This window comes from Dicentrarchus labrax, unplaced genomic scaffold, assembly GCF_905237075.1.
Source record: "Dicentrarchus labrax unplaced genomic scaffold, dlabrax2021, whole genome shotgun sequence".
NCBI lineage: Eukaryota > Metazoa > Chordata > Actinopteri > Moronidae > Dicentrarchus > Dicentrarchus labrax.
The window spans coordinates 4,953,545-4,967,414 of NW_026136715.1; the positions used below are offsets into that span (position 1 = coordinate 4,953,545).

Genomic DNA, 13,870 nt, shown 5'->3' on the forward strand with positions numbered 1-13,870 from the left:
AACACACACTTCTGCAAACATATGAAACTCTCAGCACACAAAGCAATACCACTGTGCTGCATAGCACAAAGTATTTAGTGGGGCTTGTTCCTTGCAGTACTGCGTTGTGTTTTTACGGTTATTATAACATCAGTGTCTTATATAGAATTCTTGTGTATGTTGTATGTTTTTTGTGATCTTAAGAGGATGGATTTCATTTTGTCTTTCATTGCCTATATAAGTGGTTCTCAAACTGTGGGGCGGGGCCCCCTGTGAGGCACAAAGCCACTAGAAGGGGTTGTTAGGTTGAGTGATTTATGTCATTTTGTTGATGCTGTTGTGCTGATTGTTATTTAATAATTAAAATTCAGCTTCTATCCTTTGGTATTTGTTGCTTGCCCTATTATTGCTAATGTGTGGTAAAAATGTTGAGCCAGAAACAGTTTTAGAACCACTGCCCTGTAATGTACAGTGATTTTAGAAATAATCTGTTGAAAGAAATTCATTTAAAAAATCCAGATTTGTTTGGGTTATCTGAAGGTGTGATATAGACCCGGCTCTTTAATGAGGTTTTTGTATTGGCTAGAATTATATAAAATGCATTGTAGCTATGACAGAGACACAGTATTCTTCATAATAGGACAGTTCCTTTCTGTAAATTAATGGCTCCAGCCGCCCCTCGGCCCTCCAAGAATCTGCGGTAAAGCTAATGGATGGATGGATGTTCTCTAAACTGAATCTTCTGAAATGTTTTGTTTTTGAATTTCTGTAACTATATATTATCATTTGTCATGTTGACTATCCCGGTTTCTGTCTAGTTTCTTATAAGCCTACATGCACTGTAAAAATCAGTCAATGAACTATTTCATACACTGGTTTAATACTTAACAATCTGTGTAAACTAAAAAGTAAAAGAATGGAGTAGAATTTTGTAGCAGAAGTGAAAATAAAGTTGTAGTTACTCTCATTGTTTGCTGTATTCCTTTCTATGCGGTATAGCACCATATATGCTGTCACTGTATGTCCTCAACTCTTGTTATTGTGTCCAATTTCATCCCGACACTGCAAACTAATTTCCCTCCGGGACAATAAAGTTTAAAGTTCAGTTAAAGTTCAAATGAGAAGCGACAATGAAAGACAGATTTCAGTTTAAATCCACTTTAAGGAGATAAATAATAATTATAAACAGCTATGGACAGCAACTGCAGAAATTACAAGCACAATAATGCTATCTTCAATGTCCAAAAGTATTCAAAAATTGCATATAGAACCTCAAGGAGTAGAAGAAGGACAATTAATACATCATAATTATTATGTGGATCCTGACGAAACATCATTTTCAGAGTCTGCACACTCATTCAGAAAATAATCAGTGGATTAAGGGTCACATTTTTAGCTTAGATAGAACTTCCATTTAACCTTTGGGATTCAACAAAAGCAGAGAGCATCTTCCATTAAGGGACACTGGTGAACTCCCAGGAGCACATGACATCAACAAATCCATTAAAATGTTTGGAGAAATCAGGGATTAAAAACATCACGATGTTGTGGGATCATAAGGACGCTGTGCTCGTGTGCTGTAGTTATAGTAACACATTTCATTCTGAATTACAATATATTTCAATTTATGACTGTTGTATGTGTATAATCATTGTTATGCTCGAATACTTTGAGGTTTGTTGTGTTTTTTTTTTCTGTAAATTGATATTCTGTGACCATAAAGAATTTTATCCAGAGATAATTCACTTTTTGGTGGGAACATTTATTCAATACGAATACTAATCCTCTCTTTATCCAAAAGTACACTGCTACACAGCAAGGCTAAATTTCTGGGAAGAAAAAAAATCCCATTTCCTCTTTATCTTGTTTATAGAGACTTCTCTCTCCACACATCTGTATATCCCTCCTCACCCCTGTCTATCTCTTTCTCTCTTCACACCTTCAGTCTCTTTTGTAGACTCCCTCTTTTTCTCTCTGTTATACTCCCAGTTTACATGTCCGTCCCTGTCCAACAGTCTCAGTCGTCCATGTCTCTGGTGTCAGACCCTATAGGGAAGAGCATATCACTCTCTAAGGAGAGGTTGCTGCCCAGGCCTGCCATGCGGCTCCGCAGCAGAAAATGTGTCCTCCTCTGCAGCAGTCTCTGCTGCTCCTGCTTCAGCTCCACGTAGGACCGCGAGAAGGTGTGAAAGATGGAGGTGACGGGGAAGGCCATGAGGAGGATCCCACTCAGGATGCTGCTCAGAGCCACCACCTGGCCCGGGATGCTCCTTGGCACCATGTCCCCGTAGCCAACTGTTGTCATGGTGATGACAGCCCACCAGTAGGTCGCGGGGATGCTGGTGAACTCCTTTGTGGTTGCCATTTCATTCTCAATCAAGTACAGCAAGGGGGAATACAGTGCGATGGCCACACACAGGAAGAGGAGGAGCAGTCCAAACTCCCGTGTGCAGCGGCGCGCTGTCAGGCCCAGAGTCTGCAGGCCCAGTGAGTGGCGAGCTAGCCGCATCACATAGAGGATACGCAGGGCTCTGAGGACGCGAAGCACCAGGCCCACTTTGTCCAAGTAGCTGCTGCCAGAGCCCAGCCGCTTCTCACCTTTGGAGGTGCTGTCCACCACCAGGGTGATGTAGTACGGCAGGATGGCCACCACATCTATCAGGTTCAGGGGCTGTCTGAGGAAGGTCAGCTTGCTGCGGTCTTGGATGAAGCGCAGGGTGAACTCCAGAGAGAACCAGGCCACGCACACCGTCTCCACTATGAAGATGTTGTAGCACATCTGGGAACATGTGCCCTGGTAAAAGAAGACACATGGGTGAGCATGGTCATGATTAGCATGTGTGAGTGGCAACTGCAGTCACTAGAGGGAACCATTTCAATGTGAAATCCAGAAGTTCAGCTGGGACGCTGCATATCTGAGCACTTCAATATATAAAACATTTCAAGCAAAATAAGGAAGGAAAAAAGGTTCCAGTTTACTTGGATACCCCAACTACAGATAGTTTATTTATTTGTGACATTTCTTATTACTTATTAGCTGAGATTTAACAATTCAACTGTTTCACAAATAAAGGTTTGGTTATATTTAGGCAGAAAAAACATCTTGGTTAGGGTATGTTCAGTTGTTACATATTCTATATATTTAATCTGTTAAACATCTACAGACAAAGCAAATTCTCTACTATCTTGCCCATCATAGATCAAGCTAACACACAAAATCTTTTAAATATTCTGACAGCAAAAGACTGTTAGTATTAGGAATGTCTATTTTAGTTTAATATGTGCTGCGTGCCATAAAAATCTATACCTCCAAACTCATGAAAAATCCCTGCCGTCCTTCATGATGTTTTTTGGGCTTTTTTTGGAAAGGCGGGCGTTTTTCTTAGATGCAGTAATGACGCTGATTCAGTGTGAGGCAGAGAGGGATCAAAGCATCTCAAAGCACATATTACATGGCAGAGAGCCTTTGAATGCAGTCCACATCAGTTAAAAATATTATGAAACACACTCCCACAGAGCAGGAGATGGTTTGAGTAGACCCATAAAAGCACCTGAAAACTCCAGTAAACCTGTTCTCACTCACAGACAGGAACACTTAAACACTTTTAATGCAACACTTTGTTATCTGCCTGCAATAAATTAGAGCTGGCGGAGCTGTTAGTATGCGATTACTGGCACTTTTAATTAAACAGCTTAATTCAGACATACTGAGAATACTCAAGTGTGAATACAAAGTGCGTCGGGTCAAATATAATACTGTAACCTAACCAGATTAAGTGCAGTCATTGTATTTCTTTTATTTCGTTTTAAATACCCCTTTTATTTTCCCAGAGGACACATTGTGATTGGTTTAACAGTGTAACTTTGTGACTGAAGTTTTTTACTCATTCCACATTTGACCGCCTAATGTCATGGAGCTCCAAGAAGCCACAGGAGTAAATCAAACAGTATTTGTAGTTACAGTACAAAATTAAAGTAGGCCTGCCGGTTCTGAAACTTGAGTCAGCAGCATGAAATGTGGTTAGCAGTTACTTTCAAATGAAAACCGTTGAGATTTTGGTTTCGCCTTCCACCCACTTTCAGTACCACACATACATTATCTGTACTTCATTTCCTGAGTACATACAAGTGAAAGTAGAACATTTGAAAACCACTGAAACATAGTTTCTAAAAAAGAAAGTAAAGTGGTTGCAGTTACTCATTCAAATGGGAAATTTCATAAAGAGAAAGGAAACAATTAGAAAAAAAACCTTTAACTTAAATAAAAATGTGAATTTATTAAACTACGGCATAGACCTGCTCTATTTGAAAAGTGTCCTGAGATAACGTCTGTTACGATTTGGTGCTATACACATAAAAATTACATTGAAAAACCTTGCTGCACTGAAAAATGATGTGTGTGGCTCAAATATTCAATTTTCCTTTGATTTGATAGAAGAGGCCAGTGTGCTAATTGTGGTTGTGATTGAAGTCAGACATAATAATAAAAGCATTTCATGAAAGCAGACCGAGACGTCTTCAAATATTTTTTTTTCTTATCTGGCACAACAGCTGGCTCTCTCAGCAGTCTCGCTTTTTCTCGCTGCAAAGGACGCTGACGGATGACACAAGCCATCATTAAAAATTTTAATGACTGCTTTTCAAAATAAGGCAGCGTCAGTTTACCTCAGTTTGGCTTTTGAATTCAGGTCAAATCATAGTGTTGGTTCCAAATGTTCATTGTCAGTAGTTTGGTGTTTGCTTGATTTTCCTAACTGCAGAAAACATAGAAGTTAATTTCCCAACAGACAATGTTGTGTTGGGTTAAGTCTTTATTTTTATTTTTCCTCACTGAAATGAAAACACTTCTTTCCCTCTTGGCAACATGTTTTTGTTTGCAGTAACTTTTCTCCCCTCTATGAGATATGCTTAATGTCAATAGCCTACTCACCGCCTCCTCCTCTTCCCTCATGGCAGGCATGGTGCTGATGGATAGGTTGATGGCAGTGATGGTGACAAACAACACTGACAAACAGGCGAAGATCTTCCCTGGGAGGCCTGAGTGAGGCCTCTCCACCATGTCTCTTAGCTTGCCCATGCACCGATTGACTCTGGACTCTGCTGCGTTCTCCTTGTGGCCACTGTCTGAATCCTCCAGGAGTTCCTCCTCCTCCTCTGCTCTCTCCATCGCTTCAAACTCCTCCACGCGCTGCAGCAGACGCCGGCGACAGCACCACTCCAGGCTCTCCTCGGGGACGCCCCAGTAGAGCAGCTCTTCCCTGAATGAGAGGGCGCACATCTCCCTGAGGGATCGCAGTTTACCCGCCCGCAGGAAGGTCAGGATGGTACGGAAGGCACAGGGGCTGCGGTCAAAGAAGAACTCATTGTGTGTAACATCATAGTCATCACAGATACTCATGATCTCGTCAAAGCTGCTGCAGAGGTGCAGCTGGCCCAGACGAGAGAGGGGGAAGTCCTCTAAGGTGGTCCAAGGCAGCTGGTAACGCAGGCCACCCACATTGATGATGGCGTGGAGTTTACGGGCGCTGGATAGCAGTGTGTCATCGTGGATGGTGCTGAGCTCAGGGGCACGCTGCGCCCTCTTGTAGAAGGCCCCCTTTTGAGCCTCCTCCTCTTGCAGGGGAGGTGCGTTGAGGGAGGTATCAGAGGCACAGCTCAGGGCACTGTAGTCATAGTCGGAGCCATCACCCGCCAACAGGGTCATCTTTACTGGTCTGCTTACATCCCTGTGCTCAAACTGCCACCATCACACTGTGACCTTCAGAAGGAAAACAGAGGATGAACAGATTAGTCTTACACACTTTGTACTCTTTTTCTTTCTGTTATACTACCAGTTTATATGTCTGTGTCTATGCCAACAGTCTCAGTCGTGTCAGACCCTATAGGGAGGAGCGTATCACTTTCTAAGGAGAGGTTGCTGCCCAGGCCTGCCATGTGGCTGGGCAGCAGAAAGCGTGGCCTCCTCTGTAAAGGGTCTTATTGTTCAAAAAAACATTTGTTTGTAACAATTCAGTGGAACTAATTTGAATTTTCATACTGTATTTTACAAAGTCAGTTGATTAAAACAAAAAATGTGTTGAAGAGGATGCATTAATAGTTCAATAAACGCCTTCTTAAACTCATAGGTTCTGTGGAGTAACATGGACACTGTGTCTTTAACATTTATGCCACTATACTTTAGCAATAAAAACATCTACAGTGGTTACTGTTTTACCCAAGAATGAGTAATACCACAATGCAGCATTATTGTAGCAGCAGGCACTTAGATCATTTGCATTTTAATTCTAATGGCCACTCATCATTACGAGGAGGTACAGCCCTATGCAAACACTTTCTGCCTGCAGAGCAACCCACTCACTGAAGAAATGTAATGAAAACATGAAAGCTGCTTGAAATATTCCAACACAAAGACAATTTCTGATATTGTAAAGATACAGCAGGGAAACTCCAACACGCCACACATTGATATGAGTACTTAAACCATTGTGAAAACTTTGAAAAACTCCTACATGTTACACACTGAACCTTTAAGTTAGTTTGTGTGCTGTAAATGGCTGCTGACAGTTTGTTATGATGGTTAACTACATTGACTAAAACTTTTAGTGTCTAGTAGTACTAAATATCAAACTATTACTTTACTCTTGTAAACCTGACAAATATGGCCACAGGCTGACAAAAGAGATAACACAACAAGAGTTGTAAATATTTCCCAATTTGGAGTCAAAGTGTTATAGAAAGTGTTGTACTGTGCTGCAACAGAAAACATGTTTCTTGTGATTGAGATAACAGATCACTATCATCTATCCAGTATGCCACCCCCATGAGAGCACCAACAGAAAATGAAATCAAGCTTCACAACCTTTATCCACAAACTGCGTTACAAAAACAACATGTCTGTGCCATAATCTTAGCAGTATGAATATGTCATGTATGCATCATTAAACACGATCACTGATCTAGATACATCAGGCATCGAGGGATAACAGTTTCACTCCCAACAGTGTGCATGAACATCTGTTACCCACAGCAGCCTGGGAATTACAAATAATGGCCTGATGTTACACTGGCTGTTAGATAATTCACTGATATAACTGACTTACTTGCGCAGCTACTGAAGAAGATACATTTAAACACTAAAATATCTGTGTTTTTTTAACATCTCTTTTATCTGTTTGATAAACGCACTAATTTCAGTTAGGTGTTGGCTGAGGTGTATGAACTGACTCGCAATCACACTGGACGACAGATTTTACTGAGAGCAAACATGCTGTATTTCCAGTTTGTTCTCAAGGTATTTTTCAAGCAAAACTAGACAGATAGATCAAAGAGACAGAGAGAGAGAGAGAGAGAGAGAGAGAGAGAGAGAGAGAGAGAGAGAGAGAGAGAAGGAGCAATATCTAAAGACAGGAGAGAGCAGGAAAGAGAAAATGTTTACTGGATATCACCAGTGCAGTGAGGACCTTGTGGCCTGTGTCCAAACTAATTTAATCAATTACAGTAATTTAGGGGGAGGCAGGTTAGCCAGTCAGGAATTAAAATGTCAGTGCCTGGATTTGCTGCACCACCAATTCTGGGTCAGGAAGGAGGCCTCGGCTTCTAAAACGGGGATAAGAATGTGTCACTGAATGGTTATTAGGCACCTGCACTGTCAGCCTCAGTGAGCCGCTGATTACAGTCAGCACCATCTTCCACCCATGGAATTAGAGCAAACCCACCCCAAGCTCTTCTCTCAAACACTCTGCCTGCATGTATTAACCTACACTACTATTTGATGGTGTTTCGTTTAGGAACATTATGAGATAGTTCACATGGTCAGAAGGAATTTTTTTTATCCCACAGAGAATAATTTAGTACTGTAGAATATGCCTGTGATGGAGCTTTACATCTTCACATTTTCCATATTTTTAGTACAGTTATTGTCTATTAAATCAACACTAGTTCCGTCTAACAAAACCAAAACACAAGAATGAAAATCTTTCCTCAAAACAGAGTAAAATCCCTCCTTCTGCTGCTACGCATCCGTAAATTCTCACATTCTCCCTCCATGCGGCGGAGGTTATCGATACGCCTACAGTGCATCACCAGTGTGGATGTGCACAGGCCTACGCCACTCTCCTACTAGATTAAATCACACTTAACCCCTTGAGGCTGTTTGATTTCTCACTTTGCCTTTAAACCGATTGTGCTTTTGCCTCTCCACAGTCACAGGAGCATTTTTTAAACTCTTGTTTTTTCTCCTCTCCGCTCCGTTGCGCCTCAGATGCCTCCTCTGGGGGACGAAGTCTATCTCGGAAGGAGAGATGAAACACTGCAAAGACAGCGAAGGCTGTTCTCCCCTCCAGATCGGCTGAGGTCTGGCCTCTCTCTGTGCCAGCGTTATCACAGCTAAGCCACAGGGCATGTTCTCCAGATTGCCTGGTGAGTCACTGGGTTGTGAGTCTCTGTTGCCTGACTGCATTGTGCATGCGTTTCCCACAGTGCCCTCCTCATGAGTCTTTGGAGAGCTTCACTACCAGCAATATTGATTGAGATGATTTTAATGAGCATGGTAATAATAACGAGCACTTCAAGGTCAAAGCAGATTAAATTTAGCAAAAATGATGAAGCTGATGAAGGAATGATGTAATATTTTTTTTCTATGCAACATTCCTGTTCAATATGGATGGTTCTGGTCGATAACATCTATTATTTAAAATGAACACATGCAGAGTGTGTGTCCTACAAAGAGACATGAATAGCTCATTTACTAATAATTGCTATTTATGGCTGCATATCTGCATATTGGTGGAAGTGGTGTGTAATTTACAAAGAATCAGAATTGGACAGATTTTTTCCAATCTGTCTCTGAATGGAGGATTTGCAATTCAACTTGACTCAGTCTGTGAAAAACGAACACATGGTAATTAAATGAGTGATCAGTGTTTCTGATGAAAATCTGAACCTCAGACACTTACAATTAAAGGGAAACATATTTAACGGCTGTTAACCTTCCGGTGACAGCTGATCAGAGTGCAGAGTGCTGTCTTATTTTGCTGCACGTAGCCAAACAACCACATTTGTTCTTATAGGCAATGCAATAATGTATCATTGTAAAATAATGTTCTTTATCACAGTGCTTCAGAATGGTAGATGTCACAAGAAAATGGAGTCTATCCTGTACTTATTCTCTCAGGCTAAATGGCCATTCAGAACAGATGATGTCTCTTTGTTCTTCCCAACAACCAATTCTCTTCTTATTCCTTAACAGCTCACTGCTCTCTAATGGACTATAAGAGGGTGGTATTTCCAGAAATGGACTTGAAACCAGAAGAGCTGCCAAGACCCAACTTTCTCTCTCTCTCTCTTCCCCCTCTCTCCCTGTCTCTGAAATCTGGTTAAACACTGAAACAGTCAGGCATGCCAGAAGCAGTTCTAGCCCCAGAAGACCTTCCCTTACAGTAATTCCAGCAGGAATAGTTGTAAACAAAAATGTTTCTGTTTTGTTGTAAGTGGGCGGTATTAATGCATACTGAGAAGCCTGGAAGAAGCTATAGCTCCAGGACAATAACTGTCTCCCTAACTCTGTCTGTGGTCTGCCACAATGTGCTGCTCTCTGTTTCTGAGGTACAGAGAAGTGCAGGGATAATACACTTCAATATGGGGGTATGTTAGGACTAATTGTTTATTTTGTGTTCTGTTTACCATTCGAACCTGCACATGAATTCAGCAGGACTCATGCATCTATGTAATAACTGATCATATTTTAAATGTTAAAAAGACAGCAACCTTTTGAAATGCCATCCAAGTATTTTATGTTCATCTCCCTCTTTGAGTAAAATGTCCCCGTTAACAAAGAGCAAATGAGAAGCATCACACCTCTGTCATTTTCTGTCTACAGTTTATTTCCCAGCCTTTCCGCTGTCTGTCTGTCTCTGTCTGTCCTCTTAAAGCACTCAATCCCCCTGACAGGGGCTGAGCCGAGCCACTAGATCCCCACATATGTGCATCAATGCTTCACATTATGCCTCAGCACTCCTCACCTCAGCAAACAAAACCTCTCTCCATCACCTCAACTTTACACCTGTGCACTCAAAGTCACTGCGTACAATATGTGTTTTTCTTTAATTATTTTACATCCCCATTCTCTGAGTGGATGATTGTACACCCTTACCATTTGTGAGTGTTCAGATAACTTGATTATATAAAGATTGCACAACATTAAGTTCTCTGCATTGTCTGTGTGCATTAACCGATACTCACTTTTCTTCTGAAGCTCTTTTCCTGCTGAGCTGCAATCATCTGATCATCTAATCGCCCTGGGCTATGTAAACAATTTCTTTTTCACAGGCGCATGATAAAAGAGTCGCTGAGGCCAGGCATGTGTGCAGGCAGGCACAACCTCATACCGGTGAAGACCTGACTGTCTGTCACTTGAGACAGAGTGTTTCAAAGGATTTCTGCACCAGGACACAGTGCAAGTCCCTGGGGGATGAGGTGACAGAAGGTACAAGCAAGGAATGATCAAAGATAGGCGAAGGAAAAAAAAATCCACTCTTAACACTATTACACTGTGAGTGAAAAAGTACTTTAGTTGATGAGATGGAATAAATGGACCAGACAAACTGCCACACGGGGCTTTCTTTGGCTGGGTTGATGGATGTGAAGTGAGCTTACATGAAGAAATAGGAAACAATTTGTATCGTTTGATGGGCAATACTCAAAATGTTTGGTGCTGAGTGCAGAAAATAACAGCTTTCCTGTCACAGGTCATGTCATATGAACAAGGTGCAAGTGGCAATTGGAATAACATGTATTTGAACATTTTTGAAAATATCCTTTATCCCACTTACACTTTCAAAGCACATCCATCACTCAGTTTATGTTGAGTCTGAGCCCTGACTGAAGATCTCTTTGTGTACCCACTGGTGCTCTGGGAAATAGTATTGCAGGTGGAACCGTGACCTTTTCGACCTGCTCTGATGACACTTTAGGATATGTATCTCAGATACCTTACACAGAAAGACACCTGGGAATAGCAGATTATAATTAGTTTGCGGACCCTTCTTTGTGAGGGGAGAATCAGACAGCCACTATTAGCTGTTAGAATGAGAAAAAGTCATTAGTTCATCTCATTATAGTCCCAATTACCTGGAGGAGGGAGAGAGGATGATCTATTACGTATGATATATCACTGATCCAAAGTCTGAGAGAGGCATTTGCAGCTGTTGTGGACTCATAATCACATTATGGGTCATAATCTAACATCATCTTCAAAGCAAGTCCATGAGCTGTACTGAAAATGATCTCTTATGGATTCACTGTGAAACGTAACACAAGCCATGATTCACTGTTTAAGGACTTGAAGTGGCTCTCAAATTCAAAAGTTTCTCTTCTCACATATATTTTCATTTTAAAAAAGTGGCTGCAATTTCAAATGCCTCTGCAAACATACAGATAGGTGATAATTAAAAGGAAAAACCAACACAAACCTCTCTGAACCCTCTCCATTCGCCCATAGTTGTTCAACTGATTCACATCCTTTTAATTCTCATTAAACCCTTGAATGACCTCGCATGTCCTGTATGAAAGCATCTGCATTTGTCATGTTTCTCCACTCATTCATTCATGTTTTTCCTTTAAATATGTCCCCCATCTGTTTGTGCTGTATATGTCCCTGCCAGTAGAGCAAGACAGAGAAAAAATGTCCTGAACCTAGTCTCTGATGAGATATCAGTAAATATTGAAAGATCATAGCATGTAATGTAGCTATAGCCTTGTTATCATGGTGTAAGCGCAGTGTATCTACTATGCATCTTTTTTTGAAGACATAATGAGAAAGGTCCAAAATAAAGTTATACCACTTTGAATCAAAAGTGGACTGTATTAAGGCATTAAACAATAAAAACGGAAAAGGACTGAGCGCACTGCATATTTGCTCAGATCTGATTATTTTATGTGTACAAACCCATAGTCTGAAATCTACAATAACACTCTCTGAGTAAATGCATGATCCAAACAACGCTCCGATATAGCCACCCAGGGAAATCAGCTGCACAAATGTCCCTCAGCCCTGTCATTTCCAACTTCTTACTGTGAAAACAAATACTGTGCCGCATGTGACAAACTCTCAAAGTGTGACTTACAACTAAGAAAGTGTCTTACCGTGCACCAAACCTCAAGTTTGAATACATGAATTTGTGTAATATAAGAAGGAAAAATACTCACTGTGCTCGTGAATCAGTTCCTCAGCAGTTCTTCATTTGCTGAGAGGGTGCTGAGAAGAATGCACATGAAGGAGAAATATGAAATGTGTTTTCAGCTTCTGCTGCTGCCTCGCTTTAACTCTGCTCCATCCATGCACAGGCACCGGGCTTGTGGAGTAAGAGGAGGTTGCTCGATGATCATGAGCAACAGGCTGCCTCTCCTCCCCTCCCCACCATCTCTCCCTCCTTCCCTTATTCCCTCCTTCCTTTCCCTTTGCCCTCGTCTCTCCCTCTCCCCCTCAACTCCTTCCTTCCCCCCTCCGCGAGCGCTGACATCAGAAGTGGGTGTGCCATTATACCAAAAGCTTTTGAGAGAAATCCATGGCAACCACCATCTAGAGAGCTGTGCTTCCCCCTACCTTTAAATGAGAATAATCACTGTCTTTTGATTATAGATTCACACAAAGGTTTATATTTGTCCGGTGGGTTACCCGGCGGAGGGGGAGGGAGGAGGGGAGGGCCGCTGTAGGCTGGCTAAGACTCACCAGGGTGTCCAATTTTAGACAACTGGTGGGAAATGCTATCATGAGGTATGATGATAAGGAGGAAGGCATGGCTCATACAGAGAATGTTTATCACCACCAGAGCAAATGATGCCGTTATGTTTTTTTCTTATACCTTCATTTTCTTTTAGCAGCTTGTTCCTAATGGCCATTGATGTCTTGTCTTTAGATTAAATGATTTGTGAACCTCAAACGTACATTGATTGAGGAAATGCAATTTTAAAGAGAAAACAATATCAAATTCAATATGTGCATAACAAAACATGCATTCAGTGTGCGTCTGCATTTCATCCACTGAGCATTACCTCAGAACTGTGTTGCCTGTGTGTTAGGGTCTATTATCCCTTTATTGATCTCCCTGTCCTGGACTGAATGGAAAGTGCAAAAGTAAACACACATGACAAGTTGATTATTTTCACTTCAGTGCTGTTATGACCCTTAATAGTGAAGTGAAAAAAACCTAAATGTGCATCATTTTCTTCCCCAGTAAGGTTTGTATGACTAGAGTGTTATTATTGTTTTAGGGCTGTGGACCGAGCACCGAGTATTTTCATAAAGAGATTTATCGGGGAGAAAAGGAAGCATGTAATTCCTGTGAGCTATTATGTCTTCAGACTGGAGCTGTTTTCTCGCTGGGTGACTAAAGGCAACTGACGATAATGACACAGGCCAAAGAATGAGAATACAGCAATCACATTTTCTAGGAAGAAAGAAAGAAATCTCTGGTACAAAATCGTCATTTTGATCCTACTGCACGGCAGTTTGACTTGTACAATGCTGATTTTATACTGAGGGATATGACGTCTTGAACAAAACAAACAAATAAAATCATCTGCTGCGTCCACTGGGCTGCATGTCAGTTTTGTTTTGACTGAGATTACACAGCACATAGCTAGGCCACCATGGCAAAGGGTACTGTGTGATATATGATCGTGTGTCATGATATTAAGATTAAGAAGCACCACTACATTCTAGACATCCTTCATAATTAAGACAAAAATGATACTATTCAAAGATGAATTACAAAAAAATTGGAAAAGGCAGGTTTTTTTTCTAATATTTGATTTAAATTAAGAGCCACAGTAGCAGCTCTGTGAAGTTGGACTAAATGCTAATAAATGTTGTTCATACTAATAATAATAATAC

General features: G+C 41.2%; 1 protein-coding gene across 2 annotated transcripts; it reads right to left on the reverse strand.

The window, feature by feature from the left end:
* Positions 1 to 1,121: 1,121 nt before the first annotated feature.
* Positions 1,122 to 12,427, reverse strand: kcng1 (potassium voltage-gated channel, subfamily G, member 1). Of its 2 annotated transcripts, XM_051426344.1 has the most exons (4): positions 12,184 to 12,427; positions 10,809 to 10,984; positions 4,910 to 5,737; positions 1,122 to 2,773 (listed from the first exon to the last, which is right to left on the reverse strand). In XM_051426344.1, the coding sequence occupies exons 3-4, from the start codon at positions 5,681 to 5,683 to the stop codon at positions 1,997 to 1,999; spliced, it is 1,551 nt and encodes a 516-aa protein (XP_051282304.1). In that variant the 5' UTR covers positions 5,684 to 5,737; positions 10,809 to 10,984; positions 12,184 to 12,427; the 3' UTR covers positions 1,122 to 1,996. The 2 variants fall into 2 exon arrangements, with proteins under 2 accessions (XP_051282304.1, XP_051282303.1); XM_051426343.1 differs by lacking the exon at positions 10,809 to 10,984 and having other exon boundaries at positions 12,184 to 12,425.
* Positions 12,428 to 13,870: the final 1,443 nt, after the last annotated feature.

Coding starts and splice junctions, on each gene's coding strand:
- kcng1 (XM_051426344.1), bottom strand. CDS start 5,683: ATGACCCTGTTGGCGGGTGATGGCTCCGACTATGACTACAGTGCCCTG. Junction 2,774..4,909: donor TGAGGGAAGAGGAGGAGGCG/GTGAGTAGGCTA, acceptor TTCTTTTACCAG/GGCACATGTTCCCAGATGTG.